Source organism: Folsomia candida, unplaced genomic scaffold (genome assembly GCF_002217175.1).
Source record: "Folsomia candida strain VU population unplaced genomic scaffold, ASM221717v1 Fcan01_Sc020, whole genome shotgun sequence".
Lineage (NCBI taxonomy): Eukaryota > Metazoa > Arthropoda > Collembola > Entomobryomorpha > Isotomidae > Folsomia > Folsomia candida.
In genome coordinates this window covers 330021-347551 of record NW_019091212.1, presented here as the reverse complement: position 1 = coordinate 347551, position 17531 = coordinate 330021, and the positions used below count along the sequence as shown (strand labels likewise).

General features: G+C 38.9%; 3 protein-coding genes across 3 annotated transcripts; all 3 read left to right on the top strand.

Moving 5' to 3' along the window:
• The first annotated feature begins 431 nt into the window (after nt 1-431).
• Nucleotides 432-2775, top strand: LOC110858183 (dimethyladenosine transferase 2, mitochondrial). Its single transcript, XM_035858551.1, has 6 exons — nt 432-483; nt 757-1082; nt 1159-1458; nt 1898-2155; nt 2266-2528; nt 2601-2775. Exons 1-6 carry the CDS (start codon nt 432-434, stop codon nt 2773-2775), a joined length of 1374 nt encoding a protein of 457 aa, XP_035714444.1.
• Nucleotides 2710-9444, top strand: LOC110858084 (DNA-directed RNA polymerase III subunit RPC2). The gene is made up of 17 exons (XM_022106742.2): nt 2710-2825; nt 2893-3066; nt 3259-3590; nt 3665-3866; nt 4123-4417; nt 4903-5165; nt 5243-5356; nt 5633-5833; nt 6335-6651; nt 6723-7024; nt 7252-7479; nt 7554-7717; nt 8106-8355; nt 8417-8581; nt 8648-8778; nt 8834-9087; nt 9150-9444. The coding sequence occupies exons 2-17, from the start codon at nt 2893-2895 to the stop codon at nt 9280-9282; spliced, it is 3525 nt and encodes a 1174-aa protein (XP_021962434.1). The 5' UTR covers nt 2710-2825; the 3' UTR covers nt 9283-9444.
• Nucleotides 9445-12921: 3477 nt separating this feature from the next.
• LOC110857974 lies at nt 12922-17502 on the top strand. The gene is made up of 15 exons (XM_022106589.2): nt 12922-13142; nt 13551-13813; nt 13914-13944; nt 14015-14067; nt 14133-14175; nt 14254-14357; nt 15128-15220; nt 15303-15336; nt 15404-15486; nt 15963-15999; nt 16073-16155; nt 16301-16340; nt 16411-16451; nt 16989-17013; nt 17096-17502. Exons 1-15 carry the CDS (start codon nt 13023-13025, stop codon nt 17102-17104), a joined length of 1059 nt encoding a protein of 352 aa, XP_021962281.1. The 5' UTR covers nt 12922-13022; the 3' UTR covers nt 17105-17502.
• Nucleotides 17503-17531: the final 29 nt, after the last annotated feature.

The window sequence follows — 17531 nt, the reverse complement described above, 5'->3', positions numbered from 1 at the left end:
GGCTCCGAGCCACAAATTTTTGAAATAGTTATTTTATTAGTTAACAAATGCTATTCGTGATCAATTCAGGTAATTTAGTAGCATAGAGTTCTTCTAAGTTTTTTTTCATGTTTGCACTGTAAGCTTTGTTGTATTTTAACCAACATGGTTAACGTATTTTGAAATGAAATGGTTATATACATTTATACATGCATTAGAAATCTATATAAGAAATACTTCAAAAAATCATATTTGCATGGGCCCTCCTCCTCGTGATGCAATGCAATGGCTTTTTATCAAAATGGACTCTTCATTACACATCAGTTTTCACATATGATGAAAATCCTTCTAAATGCAAAACCTACATTCAGTGTTATAAAATAATTCAATTTTTGAAATTAGGAAATGGAAAAAATATTAAAAAATTATGAAATTCCAGAGATGAGAAATTCATGGGAGATGAAGAAAGTGGGAAAAATGCGACCAATGAGAAATCAGCCGCAAGTATGACAAACTCCAGCACATGGCACATGTTGCTTGTTTGGTTGCAAGTGAAAAGTTAACTAATTTTAATTCTCCACAATTAATTATTATTTTGACACTAATTAAAATATGTGGATTTTGACAAGAAACCATGATCTCTTCCCAGATAAGGATTTGTGAAAATGCTGGGGCGTTTGTCAAGGACAATTTTCCGATTAGCGGCACATGACGAAATCGTTAAGACAACCCCCAGATTTATAAACTTACGTTATTTAAGTGTGTTACCTTCACAAGAAGTGAAATCTGCATCTACTCCTGCACCCGAAGGGGAAAAGGTTGAGGACAAAGTTTCCGATAAGGAGAAGAAGCGCGTGGTGAAAAAGAAGAAGAAAAAGAGTCGTCCCACCTCCAGCGCGAATCTTGTCGCCTTCATTGCGCGCACCTTGGTCGCGACGAGTTATCCGCTTTTGGATAAGTCGACCCCTTTCCCCATCGAGGGTGTGGCCACGACCGCACTGGTGGATGAACTCGTGCCCCATCAGTGTCGCAAAGTGACGGCGAACATTCCCACGTCGACGTATCTCATTGATCAAACGGTCGCGGAGAAGATTGTCCAGTTGGTGAGTGGGTTTAATTATGGGAGAAAATTAACTCTAAATATTCAGATATTTGTAATTTATTTAAAATTTCTTTCAGGTCCAGGAAGACGTCGCGACTGATACTCTCATTGATTGGAAGGGCGGCCCTGTAGTCGAATTTAGTCCCGGTCTTGGCATCCTCACGACCCAACTATTCGCCACGTTCGGATTCAAACGAATCACCGGATTAGAGGAGAGTGGCAAGTTTGTAAAGTATCTAAAGTTACAGAAAAGATTTAACAGTGAGGGAAAGGAGACGGTCCTGCTGGAAAAAGGATTTCCCGAATTTCCTAAGCTCCAATACGCTGATAAGATTGACGGCGGAAGAAGGATAGCAAACCTCCTGGCGCAGATTAAGGTAGGTTTTAATTAAATGGGATGAATGTTAAGGTATTCGTATAATAGTAAAAATAGATAACTTGTGTTATCGGTGGGGGAAAAGGGCCGCCCGAGATTTTTTGGTTACCTAAAGGCTAGGTCCACCCGAAAATTGGGATTATTCCAAGAATAAAATTAACTCGGTATAGCTTGGCCAGTTCGTAAAAGGTCAAAGTTTGATCAAATTTGAATTTGGGAGAGTTTGACCTTGAATAACTTTTGGAAAGGCCAGAAGAGCTACGAGTTAATTTTATTTTTAGAATGGTCCAAATTGTTGGTGGATTTGTAACCTAAAAATAATATTTCCCAAGCTGAAAACTCAAATTGTTGGTGGATTACACTAATCCACCGCATGATTCAAGACAACAAACAAGTGGGTTCCAGGAACCACCAGTTCTATTTTTAATTATGTCTTACAGAACCAAGAAAATAATTCCACGCAGAAAAACCTCCTCGTTTTTGGAGCTGTCCCACACGTGTCCTTAATTCACTTTATCATCCGGTCCTGCGCGACAGGGCGTGTTTTTTATGACGAAGAATTTGACTGGTCTGACCCCACCTACTACGTGACTCTGGGATCGAAAGCGCATTGGGTTCTGACTTCCGATCCGTCCTCCGGCCTCGTCGCGTATCGTCCGTCGTCCGTTATCTTCCAACTTCTCTTCAAATTTAAGGTGGTACATTTTGTAAAGTTAATTGGTTTACTAATTAATTATTTTATGAATTTACTTGGACCGTAAATTACTTATGGATAAAGATTATTAGTTAATTAATTAATTGACTTTAGGTTCTCGGAGAATTCCCTCGCTCAGCTTGGATCCCCTGGTCGAACGAGTCAGTGGAAGGGAAAAGCAATAAGTTTAAGCTTCGCAACGCCTACGATCCGAATATTTGTCATCTTGTTAAAATCCAGACTAATCAGGACGTTGTTAACCGTGTGGGGCGGGACCACCTCGTCCACCTCTGGTACTTTGTGAGACAACACTTCTTCTCCAGGAAGAAGAGCGTCATTCCTGAATTGGAAAAGTGGGTGCCTGGCTGCGGGGCAAGGTAAATTCATAATTAATTAGCCAGCAAATAATTAATTAGTTGACTAATTAAAAATGCTGTCTTCTTTGGCAGGTTGATCCGGCAAGGATTCACGATTTACACACAGTTCGGCCAACTCACTCCCGATCAGGTGCTCGATCTTTATTTGGAGTTCAGTAGTTGGCCCGAGTTACAAGGATCCTCATTTTCCTCGGCGGTGGAGAAATTCCAGGCCAGACTGGACCTACACGACGACGAAGTACACTGATTTTTCCTCTCAGCCTAAAATAGTCCTCAAGTTAAGATAACAAAGTCACGGTGAGTGCATATACTTTTAAAGTGGAGATGGTTTAACACTAAAATTAATAATTTTGTCATTTATTAGATGGTAGCAAAAGACAGAGTCAAAAAGAAACGCCCCACCCTACCCCTTCCCCCTGATGAGGATGAAGAAGAAGCTGCCACCAGCAGTAGTGTCGACGTCAAACCAAAAATTGTGCAAGATCCAGTCAAAGCTTCATACGATGCGTTCGTTGCTCTTCCAATAAAAACTATACAGGTACAAAAGTAGCAAAGAGGAGAAAACACGCAGTAAATTTGCGCTGAGATACTTCCATTGCTAGTCACGTTGTAAATTTCATAAATTTTATAAAAGTTTAGCATCTCTATTTCAAATGTTTCAGTCAACCTCATAAAATCTACACTATTTATAAAATTACTCTATATTTCATTTATGTTACAATTTTTCCAGGAAAAATGGAAACTCGTCCCCGCCTTTCTCGAAGCGAAAGGCCTGGTAAAACAGCACATCGACTCTTTCAACTATTTTATCAACGTTGACATCAAGAAGATCATCATGTCGAATGCTCGCGTCGTTTGTGACGTGGATCCGTCCTTTTACCTGAAATACTTGAACGTGTACATCGGTCTGCCCGATGTTGAGGAGGGTTTCAACATATCCAAACCAACGACACCTCACGAATGCCGACTTCGTGACATCACCTACTCCGCCCCCATCACGGTCGATATTGAGTACATCCGCGGAACGCAGAGAGTCCTTCGGAGCGGTTTGCCGATTGGGAGGTGAGATTGAGAACAAAATTTCAGTAGTTATCAAGTCGTACGTTAACATTGTCTCTAATATAATTATTTATTAGGATGCCGATCATGCTGCGTTCCTCGAATTGCATCCTAAATGAGAAATCTAATGCGGAATTGTCGAAATTAAACGAATGTCCGTACGACCCGGGCGGTTATTTTGTTGTGCGAGGAACGGAAAAAGTAATCCTGATTCAGGAGCAGTTATCCAAAAATAGGATAATTGTCGAGGAGGATAGAAAAGGCGAGGTCACGGCGCAGGTACGTATATAGCAAAATATGACCTCAAGCTCGATACACCGTTAAAATCTGGCAGAGTCACATATATACTCCGTACTGGTATTGATTTGGTAATAACTCTCTATCGGATGGGTAGTAGTTTGTTTGTGAGTGGTAATTTTTCATTACTAAACCGTAATGCCCGTTATTACCAGTACACTTAGGACTATGTACTCGGGTCAGTAATGATGTATACCAGTTTTCTAATAGTGTATTGACCTCTCTCGCTCTCTTGTAGGTGACGAGTAGCACGCATGAGAAGAAATCGAGGACGAACATCGCCATAAAACATGGGCGATTCTACCTCCGTCACAACACATTGCAGGAGGACATTCCCGTGACCGTGATTTTACGCGCCATGGGGATCGAGTCAGACCAAGAGATCGTACAGCTTATCGGTCCTGAAGACTATATCATTGAGTCACTCGTCGCCACGATTGAGGAGACGCAAAAGCTGAACATTCACACGCAGGAACAGGCCGTGAAATATTTGGGGACAAAATTGAGACAGAGACGGTTCGGCCCTCCGCTCGGTGAGGGGAAAAATAATTAATAACTAATTGAGCTTTGAGGATTATAAACTATGTCAATTTTGGGAAATGCCTTTCGACACCTCACAAACACAACTTTACAACGTTTGCATAGTTAGGCGTACTCAGGACAACCTCTTATTTAATATAGTAACTCATTTAGCAAATTTGCAAAAACAATGGGACTCACAGAAGGTGATTTCACAAAGCTGTAAAACAGCCGTATTGTGATATAGTTTTCATGGATTTCTGTAATTTCTATGGCGGGGATGTGTTAACGAAATAATTTTAGGAAATTAAATCATGTCAAGTTAGCTGCTGGGTAAATTTGGAAATAGAAATCCGATAGTTTTCCAGCAAAAGTTTTGCGAAATCTTGGAAATTTTGCAAAACTTGGCAAGCTACGTTGTTACGCTCAATTTGCTACGGTCGTCATTGATTGAAATGGGTTGCCTCAATTTTTGTTTAAACAGTTTTTACATTTTCAGGATTCGTAGCGAAAAAGAAGTCCGTGGAGGACGAAGTGAAAGACTTGTTGGCGACCACAATTCTACCGAACGTTCCCGTGGTGGAGTTCAACTTCAAGTTGAAAGCCATGTACACAGCGATGATGGTTCGAAGGGTGATCCAAGCTCAGTCCGACCCCTCAATGATTGACGACAGGGATTATTATGGAAATAAAAGGATGGAGTTGGCCGGCTCCCTTCTCGCCCTCCTCTTTGAAGATCTGTTCAAAAAGTTCAATTGGGAGGTGAGAAGAAATTTGTGGAAATTTTGACACGTTTCAATAATTGTGTGGTTTAAATTTGTAATCTGGTTGACCCTTAGCTGAAAACCATAGCGGAAAAGAACATCCCAAAAGTGAAGGCTGCCGTGTTCGACGTGGTGACACACATGCGACAAGACCAGATCACGAATGGACTGGAGAACGCGATTTCTACCGTAATTAATTTTTAAATAAAATACAATTAGACAATGGTCTTGGTAGCATTGTAAAATCCAAACATTCTGTAAACTTTTACACAAATTTTACTCATATTTCGAAGGAAAATTAGACTCCAAATTGTTCTAAACTTGCTTAGGTCAAGTGTGTCTCCTTATTTTGTAAAAGTTTGTAAATTTGTTTTACAAAACGCACCGATTTTTCAAGTTATCAATGACGGTGTGAATCTTGATAAAAATCTGCCCATTTTTACAACTATTTCCATCGTTTATTAGGGAAACTGGACTATCAAACGTTTCAGGATGGAGCGGATGGGTGTGACGCAAGTCCTTTCTCGCCTCTCGTACATTTCCTGCTTGGGAATGATGACCCGGGTCAATTCGCAGTTTGAAAAGACGCGGAAAGTGTCTGGACCAAGATCCCTGCAAGCTTCGCAGTGGGGAATGATGTGTCCCGCGGACACCCCGGAAGGCGAGGTACCAATTTTGCACTGAATTCTGCAAGTTTAGCGTAGGACTCGATCTCGATGAGTCGCCAAAATCACCAAAATCGTTAAAAGCAGCACATTTTTTATCATTTCTCGGCTCTGGGAATTTATTTTAAAATTCTGGATGACAAATTTATACTCAGTAAGTTGAGTTTTTTAAGCCAGCTTCGATGAGTTCCAATTTTCCTAAACTTTAGATCACCTCCTCCAAAAACTGTAAAAATCTGGAGTGTATATCTTTAGAAAAATTGCCACCTCCCTGCTCTACAAACTTGTCCAGAATTTTAAAGTAAATTCCAAGAGCAGAGAATGATTAAAACGCTCTGATTTTAACAATTTTGGTGATGAGTCATCAAGTCCTACGTTAACGTACAACGATATTAGCAAATCTGAAATTTATCTGGATTTATTTTACGAAATTCAATTAATACGAAATTGCAGACTTAATTCCTCCTTAACTTTGATAAGTAAATCGTAATTATCACTTTAGGCGTGCGGCCTGGTAAAAAATCTATCTCTGATGACCCACATTACTACGGAAGTGGAGGAGGAGCCGATAGTTCGCCTCATCTTTAACCTTGGCGTGGAGGATGTGATGCTCATGTCGGGCGAGGAATGTCACGACCCATCCTGTTTCGTCGTCTTTTTAAATGGAGGGATTGTCGGAATCGTTCAAAACCATACTCGCTTTATCTACACGTTTCGAAATTTGCGAAGACTCGGCTATATTTCCGGTTTTGTCAGCATCTACCCCGACCTGAAACAAAGAGCAATCTACATAAGTTCCGACATGGGGAGGTTGTGCAGGTTGGATAACTAGACATCTAAATAATTAATTAGTTAATTAGTCAATCTGTTTAATTGACTTCTCTCTGCAGACCGTACGTCATCGTGCTTGCTGGAAAACCGCTGCTGACGAAGAAACACATTGCCGAGTTGAAGAAAGGACTCCGCTCCTTTGATGACTTCCTGACCGAGGGGATCGTCGAATACTTGGACGTGAACGAGGAGAACGACTCCTTCATCGCCATGTACGAACATTTAATTCAAAAGGACACGACTCATTTGGAGATCGAACCCTTCACCCTGCTCGGCGCTTGTGCAGGCCTCGTCCCGTATCCGCATCATAACCAGAGTCCTCGAAACACTTATCAGTGTGCTATGGGAAAACAGGCGATGGGTGAGTTTAAACTCCGTCATGGATTTTTATTGGAAAACGGAATTTTTATTTCTGTTTTTTTATGAAAAAATGTCCTCCAAATTTTATTATCTCAGGGTTTTGCCTACGAAATGTCCTCCAAATTTTCCTATCTAGGGTTTTCTCCTGAAAAATGTCCTTTAAATCCCCCCTTTTCTTTTTATTTTAAGAAATACTGAGTAACAGAGTTCTCATATTTGTTTGTTCAGGAACGATCGGTCTGAACCAGAAGAACCGGATTGACACGCTGATGTACAACCTGGTCTACCCGCAGAAACCCATGGTAAAGTCGAGAACGATCGAACTGATAAATTTCGAACAGCTTCCGGCCGGTCAGAATGCCATCATTTGTGTTATGAGCTACTCCGGATATGACATCGAGGACGCCCTCATTCTCAACCGGTCGTCTCTCGATCGAGGTTATGGGCGTTGTTTGGGTGAGACTGAAAACTAGTTAGGAGGTTAAAGGTCACCATTATTTCAACGACAATTGTACATTGTTAATTTACAGTCTATCGAAATGCAAAGTGTACCCTGAAGCGGTACGCGAATCAAAGTTTTGATCGCGTCATGGGGCCCGTGGTTGATGCCACGTCGAAAAAACCGATCTGGCGGCACGAGTGGCTCGACGGGGATGGGATTGCGCTCCCAGGGTCGCACATCCAGAATAAGCAGGTGAGTGAGAGTCAAGGGTTGAATTCAGTGGGTGGCGGCGGAAGTGTGGGGGTAGAGGAGCAATGTTCGGATCATCTGCCCATATTATACTAACCCCTCCCTCCCCTATCCTACAGTGTTAATGTCTCCAGATGTCCCCACGACTTCCGCGGCCACCGGCTGAATTTAAACTGATCCCGAAACCTGACCCATATCAGAGTCATGCGTTGTAAAAGATTGAATCGTATGATTTAAGTGGGTCCGAATAGTAATTTCAAGGTGCAGAAGTGCTGTCATTTTAAGCAAAGTTGTGCTAATTATGAGAATCCGATGCACCGACAGAAAATGAATAAGTAGTTAACTATCAAACTTTGTGGTGCTTATCAACTGATTGAGATTTTGTTTGCAGGTGATGATCAACAAATCGATGCCGACCGTGACGCAAACGCCCGTCTCGAACGAAGACCCACGCAGTCATGGCGAAGAGTATAAAGAAGTGCCCATCACGTATAAAGGTTCCGTCCCCTCCTACGTGGAAAAGGTCATGATTTCCTCGAACAATGAGGACGCCCACATCTTCAAATTGCTCCTCCGTCAAACCAGACGGCCCGAGTTGGGGGATAAATTTAGCAGTCGGCACGGTCAGAAGGGTGTGACAGGTGGGTGGATATTAAATTGATTGTGGTGGGATGATTGTTTAAAAACGTGTGGCATGTTCAGGTCTCATCGTGCAACAGGAAGACATGCCTTTCAACGATAGAGGAATTTGTCCCGACGTGATCATGAACCCGCACGGTTTCCCGTCTCGTATGACGGTTGGAAAATTGATCGAGCTACTGGCAGGAAAGGCTGGCTTGTTGGATGGCTGTTTTCACTATGGGACAGGTATGAGTTGACAGGCTTTTAAAGTTAATTTTTGAAATTGAGACGCATTTTGTATGTTATTTTTAGCATTCGGCGGATCTAAAGTGACCGACGTGTGTGAAGACTTGGTCCGTCACGGGTACAACTATCAAGGGAAGGACTTTTTCTACTCCGGTATCACAGGCGAACCACTCGTCGGCTACATTTACTCGGGACCTGTAAGACCATTGATCATAAATCGGGTTATCCCAAAACTGATCATCCTCTGTTTAGGTCTACTATCAAAAACTGAAGCACATGGTGCTGGACAAGATGCACGCGCGTGCCCGTGGTCCCCGCGCGGTACTTACCCGTCAACCAACAGAGGGTCGTTCGAGGGAGGGAGGCCTCCGTCTGGGCGAGATGGAGCGCGATTGTCTGATCGGTTACGGGGCGTCGATGCTCCTTCTCGAACGGCTCATGCTGTCCAGTGATGTCTTCGAGGTGGATGTTTGCAATAAGTGCGGGATTATGGGCTACTCGGGATGGTAAGGTTTTTGAGACATCAAATTAAATAATTTCATGGTTTAATATTATTTGATTTTTTTAGGTGTCACGGATGCAAATCTTCTCTTGACGTGTACACGATAAAGATTCCGTACGCGTGCAAACTTCTCTTTCAAGAATTGCAGTCTATGAACATCATTCCGCGTATGCAGTTGACCAAAATGGGAGTGGATTGACGTTGAGAAAAAGACTAATTAGATAGTAAATTATTGACGTTTAGTTTTCAAATAATTATACGATTGTTCTCTTTCTAATACAAAAATGTGGTTGCTGAACGAATAAAAATGGTGGTAATACTGAATAAAGAACATGAAAAGTAAAAGGAGAGTTTTCAATTATTACTTTTGGTATTTACAAAAATTATTGACTTGGTCATGTAAAGTAAGATTTGAGCTTGTTTTGCATCACTTGAGTAACGAATAAGAATTAAATTCGTCACATAAACAAACACTCAGACTTTTATCATCTCATCATGTTGTGCTGTTGTTGAATCCGATTTTATCCGCAGTTATTTATTTAACAACTTTTAAACCGTGTTCATTGAATGTAGCGTAGATCTTAGCAACAAGTTAGTTGCTTAATCCACACACATATTTCATATGAATTTATGTATGATTATCATTTAACGTCCGCATTGGGATTGGGAGATCGTATCATTTCCTAATGTCATATTAATTTAATTTATGATCTATTGACACCATCGTCAGCATATCTAGTTTAATTATGTACTATCAATAAATGGAGGGCAATCTTAATTTTTGTGCTTATTAACGAACAGAATATAATTTTTCTTAATTGTAATTAAAGTATGCTACATATGTCTACATCCATGTATTTGTTATATAATATGACCGAGTGTACATATAAATAATAAAATAATGGAACGGATATTTAAATAATTAAAAAATAACACATTATAAATAACTGACCTCTCCTAATCACGATCCATAACCACGATCAACATTTAAAATGTTTGGCAAGTCCTTAAATAACCAATAAAGAAAGGAATTTGCATACATGGAAGAGTCCTGTGTTTCGTTTCTTGGGATTTTCTAAATTCCTTGCATTGCAAAGCTTGAAATACGAGGTGCAAGAAACTGCAAGAAAGTGTGCACGAAACATGGGCCATCTAGACAGAGCCTAAGTGAGTAGCTGCGGGATGGGTACTTTCCCCAGGGCCGGGCCCCGAAGGGGCCGGGCCATTCGGGCTTACTTAAAAATTTGCATAAAAAAATTATAATTTGTTTTAATAGCTTGGCCACATCTAGTTTTAGCGAATTCCTGTTAGGTTACAAGTTCCACGAACAACGAAGTTTTCGGGAAACAGCCCACTTCTCAATTTTGGCATTCTTACTTATTTAGCAATTGTCGTGTTTATTTATTATTCTTGACGCTTGTTAAAGTGCATGTACAGTACGTGAATCGGAATCAGAGCTCCACGTCGGTGAAATATCGGCCGCAGCCGAAATTTTTACTCTTAATTCTCAGTCAATGATTGTAACAAATATATTTATTAACTTTTCGATATGAAATATCAAGCCGTTACTCAAATATTGAACGGATCATTTTTAATTTGTTCAATGACCACAATAAGCAATTGAGCTCCACGCCGCCGATTTTTCGCCGGCGCGCCGCCGCCGCATAAGTGCCGGCGCCCCGCCGAGAAAAAGATATTCCATACAATTAAAACAAGTTAAAACGATCAAAGAGGTCGAAATTTTGGTTTTAACGGTTTCAATTGTGATTGACATTGAGAAAATGAATAGTTTTTTTCCAATACGCATTCTTAATTAGAGATGTTTTCGAGCAGTTCAAATTTTGATGCCACTTAAAGAATCGGTATATAACGTATATGTATATTTAAATTCTGATATTTTAGGTATATACAAATTGAGTACATAAATACCTCACGCTTCGAAAATACTGATTCTTTGAGAATCTTATACCTAGGTATTTTGTTTACATTTACATTTCTTACATTAATCTTACATTTAAGTCATGCGCTTTTTTAAAGCTGGAAAAATTTCAAAAATTCCATTTTATGAAAAATTAACCAAACCTTTAAATTTTTGAAGTTCCGCAGTTACATGGCTATTAAGGCCAATGGGTTTAGTTGAGAAATATATTTGAAATTCTGTAAAGCAGGAAACTCGAATTAACACAAATTAAAAAAATGGATCGGCTTATTTTTTCGTTAAATTAATTAAAATTAGTACGCGAAATACATTACTATGTCATAGAAACCTAAATAAAGAGGTCAGTTATGATTACTGACTGATAAACAGATGCAAAAATAGCGGCTCGCCGTAGCGCGCCGCAGCTGGGTTCCACACGGCGCGCCGCCGCAGCCGACGGTTTTCACAACGCACGCCGCCGCCGAGGATTTTTCAACGGCGTGGAGCTCTGATAAGCAGCCCCATATTTTTAACTGGTGACAATGGGAGAGTTGTGCTGCGTCACAGAATTTTAAAAACATTTCTCCACCAAAACCATTCGGATTTTCGAATGTTGGAGCAACTTCAAAAATTACGAAGTTGAATTTTTCAAGCTAAGTAGAAATTTCCAGGCTAAATTTTTTCGATATGCACTTTCAAAATTGTTTTTTGTTTTTACATGTTTCTGAGTTTAGAAACATCCCAAGACTGAGGATTAGCCTTATTTTCAATTCCCAAACAAAGTGCAACATATAAATTCCTTCGACCATCAGGTATGCAATTTGAGGTTTGTACGAAACTGTCTTTTTAATCTCATCAAGCTTCGAAAAGAATTTAGGAAAGCCGAAAATTTGTCTGGAGGTTTGAATGATTTAAAAATTACTCTGCACGGTGAACTTCGGTTGTAAAAAAAATTAACGGATTTGCTGATTTTCATGTGGTATGTAATATAAAATCGTTCCGATTAAAATCTGCGAGGAATACAACCCCTACATTTTTACTTCGCGACGGTATGCTGAGCAAATGTATACACCAAAATTGTTTTGATTAGGATACGCCACAGCGAAAAATATTCTTGCTCTCAACCACAAATAAATACGTAAACCGTCAAACTTCAAATTTTAGCATTTTTGACATTTGTCTGCGTAATTTGTCTCGGCACAATTTAAGGACGAACGCATAATTTCATCTCATCAGAGGATAATTTCTAAACGAAACGAAATCGCTGTTCTGTGCAGTAAAATTATCTATTGCCATTTATTATTTATTATTATTTAGAAAGTACTATTATCATTTGATCTAATCAAGATGGCGTTGCTTTAAAAATATTTAATGATATATTTTACTTCGACTCGAGAGTAAAATTCACACAAACCATCGAAATCGAGGGTACAAATCCAATCCGCATCGTTTATATGAAATAAATTTTCCCCGGCAGCGTGCCGAGAAATTTGCGCCGGGGCCGCGCCAACGATTTTTCCCGGTGGTGGCCGCACCAAAAATCTGGTCGGCGTCTTTGGCCCACTAGCGAAAATTGGCGGCGTGGAGCTCTGATCGGAATTTTTTTATGCCCAGGGCCGGGCCTGGCTAGCTTAGCCTCTGCATCTAGACACCCGCCGTATGAAGCGTTGGGGGCGTAGTTTCTTGCGCTTTGCATTTCTTGCAGGTCAAAATAATTGCAAGGAACCACTTTCTTGCCGTTATTTCTTACAAGTGGTCACTTACACCCGAAACACTGGGAGAGTCGTTGTCAAGGTCTGTTTTTACTTGGCCAACAATTTTTTAGGCATTATTGATATACCATCTTGGACTAAAACATGATGACGTTTACGAGGTACTTCTTTTAGGAGGAAAAAAGTCAATAAAATGGGAGGCATTTCGGCACCGTGATCTCATTTCACTTCTGCACTGCAAAGTCCAATCTTTAAACTTTGATTAATTCTAACTTGAGATTTTGTCCAGTTTTGTTTCTGAGTGGTGATATGACGTGGTTCGGTTTAATGGTGGTGGGTGTAACGGCCCTGCTTGGACTGTCGGCGTGTCAGGCTGCTGTTGTTCATCACGGCAGAAGAAGTGAACACTTTGTCCCCAGAAATCCACGGGTAAGTGAAACAAGAAATGGTGAAAAATTGGGGTAAAAATTCAAATTACAACTTTTTTAAGCTTTGTTAGTTAAAATGTTTTATAGTTAGTTAAAACTGTACAGAAAAATAGAAATAATTTTTCTCGTAAGTTTCTAAATCAGTTGTACATTTCCTTATATTTTTTTACGATTTCTGGAAATTTTCCCATCATTTTTTACAATTAGTTTAAACTATACAGAAAAATAGCAATAATTTTTCTCGTAGATATCTACTTCACTTTCTTTGTATATTTCCTAACATGTTAAAAATTTCTGAAAATCTTCCCATCATTTTAGAAACGTAACGTGAAGCACAACATTAAACGTGACACTTTTTGTGTAGAAAAATGCAGGAATTTCTGATAATAATTGTGTATTTCTTCAATAGGAAACTGTTCTCTCGTATCCAGAGTGGTTGTCGTATTTGGCCGTCTCATCTTCCCCAAAAGGAGTGGATTTCAGCCAGAATTATGCGTCTCAATCTGCCCCCTCAATCCTGCCGAAGGACTTGTACCCGACAAATTACTTGTCTCAACTTCCCGAATTTTTCCACAATCAACAACCTTTCAACGATTATCATTACGACAGCCCTTATCTAAAATCTCCATACGTGACCGACCACTCCAGTGAGACTGCTGTTTACAAAACCATGTAATTTTTTCACTGCTATGATAAGATTTATAGAAAATATTTCCAGATTTTTACTCACGTTTCACTTGATTTTTTATAACTTTTACTCAATTTCATGCAGTGCTGACTGTTTACATAAACTTCAACTTGGGGTAAGTTATGGAAGAAAAAAATCATGCAAATTCGACACCATGTAAGTTATTTGTCTTGATTAAATTGCAGGCTGTCGACCAATTTGAGACATTTGCAAAGACTGGAGGTTACCAGGAATCTGAGTAAGCTTAAAATTTATCGATCGACTTTTTACTGAGATATTTGAAAGATTTTTTGGTTATCGTAGATTAAATAATGGAAAACTTGCTACGTATGCCACCCCCACTTTGGTAAGTGGTTTAGTCTCACTTTACGATAGATGTCTCAATTTCCCCTCTTTTGATTTCGTTTTGTATGTATGTATTCAGAGCAAAAAAGTTGAAAAACTTGACCAAATACGAAGTGGTGAGTATAAAAATGCTGTTTCTGATAAGGTGAAAAGTCGTGCTGGACAGACAATGGATCAAATGAAGTAAGTTCTTTTAACTCATAAGTAAATCTGAATTTTTGTCACCTTTTATTAACGTAGGACTCCATGACTCGTCGCCAAAATCGTCAAAATTAGCACATTTTTAATCATTTCTCGACTCTGGAAATTTATTTTAAAATTCTGGACAACCAATTTGTAGTCAGTAAGTAAATTAACGGAATGGTCGTGAGTTTTTTCAGTCAGTTTCGATGGGTTCCAATTTTTCTGAAGAATTCTTAAAATTGAGATCTCCTTCAAAAACTGGAAAAGTGTGGAGTTTATATGTTTTTCAATTGGCAACGACCTGTTCCACAAATTTGTCGTCCAGAATTTTAAAATAAATTCTCAGAGCCGAGAAATGATTAAAAATGTGCTGATTTTGACGATAAGCCGTTTAGTCCTACGTTAACATGACTCACTAATTTTCCCGCTGCATCGCCTCATGTCACATGTACGCGTTACAAGTTCGCAAAAACGCTCGGTTCCTCTTGTAAACCGAGCGCTTTCGCCAACTTCTGGCGTCCATAACGCTCTGAATTTTTCCGCATCTGCGCAAGTGTCGCACTAAATGTTGCTTCTAAAGAGTTTGTCTTTCAAACTAATATGGCCCAAAAATAATCTGGGTTGAATATGGTTTGTGCCCCAATTGTAAGCCAAAAAAAGTTACATGAATGATTGAAAGACTAATTAGTAATGCATTTGAGATTTAAAAAATTGGCTTTGTAATTGTCACACCGTTTTTATGTTACAAGTTTTCAAATATTTACATACAGGAAAAATAGGGATGAAGAGCGCGTGAAGGCCGTATTAGCTGCCGCTGAGGAGTCGAAGGGCATTTTGGTTATGCATAATGATAATCAGCTAGTGTATGCACAATTATAAAATTAAAGAAACCTCCAAATATTCGATAGGGTTAACATTTATAGCGTAACTTTACTTATTTAACAGGGGACGAAGTGGAGCTCGTGATGCCGCTATAAGCGTATAATTTATTACATAATTTCGATAAGAAATGCTTGTCCAACGTGTCAATTTTGTCTCCTTGGCAGGACGAACTGAGAAACTTAATAGAAGCTGGGTTCATGCTGCCACATGCTAGTCCTAGTCGTATCATCGACCCGATTGAATTTGGGTATGAACAATTATAAAAACCAGAGGGCGGATATAGATTTACGAAAAATAGCTGAAATACGTACTTAATATTTACGAAAAAAACGATAAAATAATTTTTTTAGATTGTATTTTGAATATATTTAATGGCCAAGATTTTTTTGTGACCCAATTCCTTTGCGCAAATGAAAATTCGTCTCACACCGTAGAAATATGTACAAAGTATGTATTTTTGAAAAATATTTAAAACATTTACATATTTTTCAAAAAATAGCTTAAATATTGAAATGTCTGAAAACCTACAAGTGGCTGACAATATGTAAGAATATTTTGAAATTTGTGTGCTCTATAAGAGTGTCAGGAAAGACACAAAGTTTGACCGTTGATCGGTATCAAAGGAAAAATTGAACATAAATGCATGTCCGCCCTCTGCAATAACACGCCGAAATATTCCATTGGGTTAACATTTATAGCCTAACTTTACCTATTTCATGACAGTGGGCGAGCTGGTAAACAGAGCATTATTGATTCGCTTGTAAGTCTATTTATGCAAATGTATACATATTTTGGTAAGAAACTTTAGTCCAGCGTGTCAATTTTGTCCGTAGAAAGCCGGGGGATATGTAACCCAGGGGGAAGCTGATCGGATCAAGGTCGACAAATTCGGCGATATCACGAGGGACCTTCTTGGGTATGCACGATTATAAAATTGGGAAATGTAGCAAAATATTCCATTGCGTTAAGGAGAAACAAACCTGAAGGGATAAGTTGTGCATTGTATAATTAGCAATCGATTTAATATTTTTAAATTCCTGAAACTAATTTAATTTTGACAGGAGAAACGCAGCACAAGGTCGTGTTTCCAGCGACATCGGTGTAAGCATTTTTTACCATTTTTTACCACGTGGCGCAACGTTACTTCTTGTTCTTGTCTACACTTCCGCAGGGCAGGGCAAGCATAGCCCTCATCGTTGACACAAATGATCTGTAAGTTTTTATTCAATGACATTGCGTCGATTTCAATAATTGTTTCGCATGCCCAACGTAGTGAGACGTATTTTTATTAGATGTCGAATAGTTATCTTAGAGAAAGTTATCTTTGCATGTATCTATTCAGTCTTGGTTTAATCTTATATACGTAAAATGTGTCGCTAAATTAGAAATTAGTGCGGACTTGAATCATGTCTAGTCCCGAGGACAAATTTGAACGGCTTTTCTGTAGGAATTTGGCCCAATTTTCTCCAGAAAAAGTTTGTCGTAACGATTTGTGTAGAAAATTATAAACTAGAATTATGCACCAACGGTTCTGCAGAATAAAAGAATAGCAATTTTCTCCAGGATTATGTAAAAAAAAATGCAATATATAATACGCACCGAGCTTTTGTCAATACTGCAAAATTCGACAGATGACAGAGTGATTTCTACTCGGGTAATTAAACCCGCTATTTACTTTTTTTGATGATAAGCTGTATGTCTCAATTGTTGTATACCTATTTATAAACGCATACTTTAATTATTTTACAGTTTGCAAGGCCTGGATTTCTCTACGGTAAAGCACATAATTATACATTTTCTTTTATCTCCTCGTTTCGACGGTCTCAAATCTCAATATTTGTCTGCTTTCAATCAAGGATCTGTAGGTCTAGGGGTCCTTCTCTCCCAACTATGATGACCCTCAACAAGGCCTACCATCATCCAACAACAACATAAATTATACGCAAAATAAATAAGTCACTTACCATTTTTTGAAAATTTAATCAGCAAAATTCTTTTGCTTTACATTTTTATGTATATAGGCATTTAGCAAGTTTATAAATGCTAGGATTAGTAGCATGAAAAACATCCCATCATTTGGCAAGAAAATAAAATTAATTTTAGCTGTAAATATTATAAATCACTAATTGTAAGTTTAACATGAAAACAAAATTCGTAATGTTTGGATAATTTTTTCATGTAGTTTGTAAATTCCCACTTTACATATTCCATCAAGGTAATAAATGTAATAAAATGACGCAGAAATTCAAGGGGTACACACAAATGTGTAATTTTTCATGACTAACAATGTAA

Bases quoted from the DNA above. Each gene is read 5' to 3' on its own strand.
- LOC110858084 (XM_022106742.2), top strand. From the start codon at position 2,893: ATGGTAGCAAAAGACAGAGTCAAAAAGAAACGCCCCACCCTACCCCTT. The intron at 4,418-4,902 runs GTGAGGGGAAAA...TTACATTTTCAG, and splicing joins ACGGTTCGGCCCTCCGCTCG to GATTCGTAGCGAAAAAGAAG. The intron at 7,025-7,251 runs GTGAGTTTAAAC...TTGTTTGTTCAG, and splicing joins TATGGGAAAACAGGCGATGG to GAACGATCGGTCTGAACCAG.
- LOC110858183 (XM_035858551.1), top strand. From the start codon at position 432: ATGGGAGATGAAGAAAGTGGGAAAAATGCGACCAATGAGAAATCAGCC. The intron at 2,156-2,265 runs GTACATTTTGTA...AATTGACTTTAG, and splicing joins TTCTCTTCAAATTTAAGGTG to GTTCTCGGAGAATTCCCTCG. The intron at 2,529-2,600 runs GTAAATTCATAA...CTTCTTTGGCAG, and splicing joins GTGCCTGGCTGCGGGGCAAG to GTTGATCCGGCAAGGATTCA.
- LOC110857974 (XM_022106589.2), top strand. From the start codon at position 13,023: ATGACGTGGTTCGGTTTAATGGTGGTGGGTGTAACGGCCCTGCTTGGA. The intron at 13,143-13,550 runs GTAAGTGAAACA...TTTCTTCAATAG, and splicing joins TTGTCCCCAGAAATCCACGG to GAAACTGTTCTCTCGTATCC. The intron at 15,337-15,403 runs GTATAATTTATT...TCTCCTTGGCAG, and splicing joins CTCGTGATGCCGCTATAAGC to GACGAACTGAGAAACTTAAT.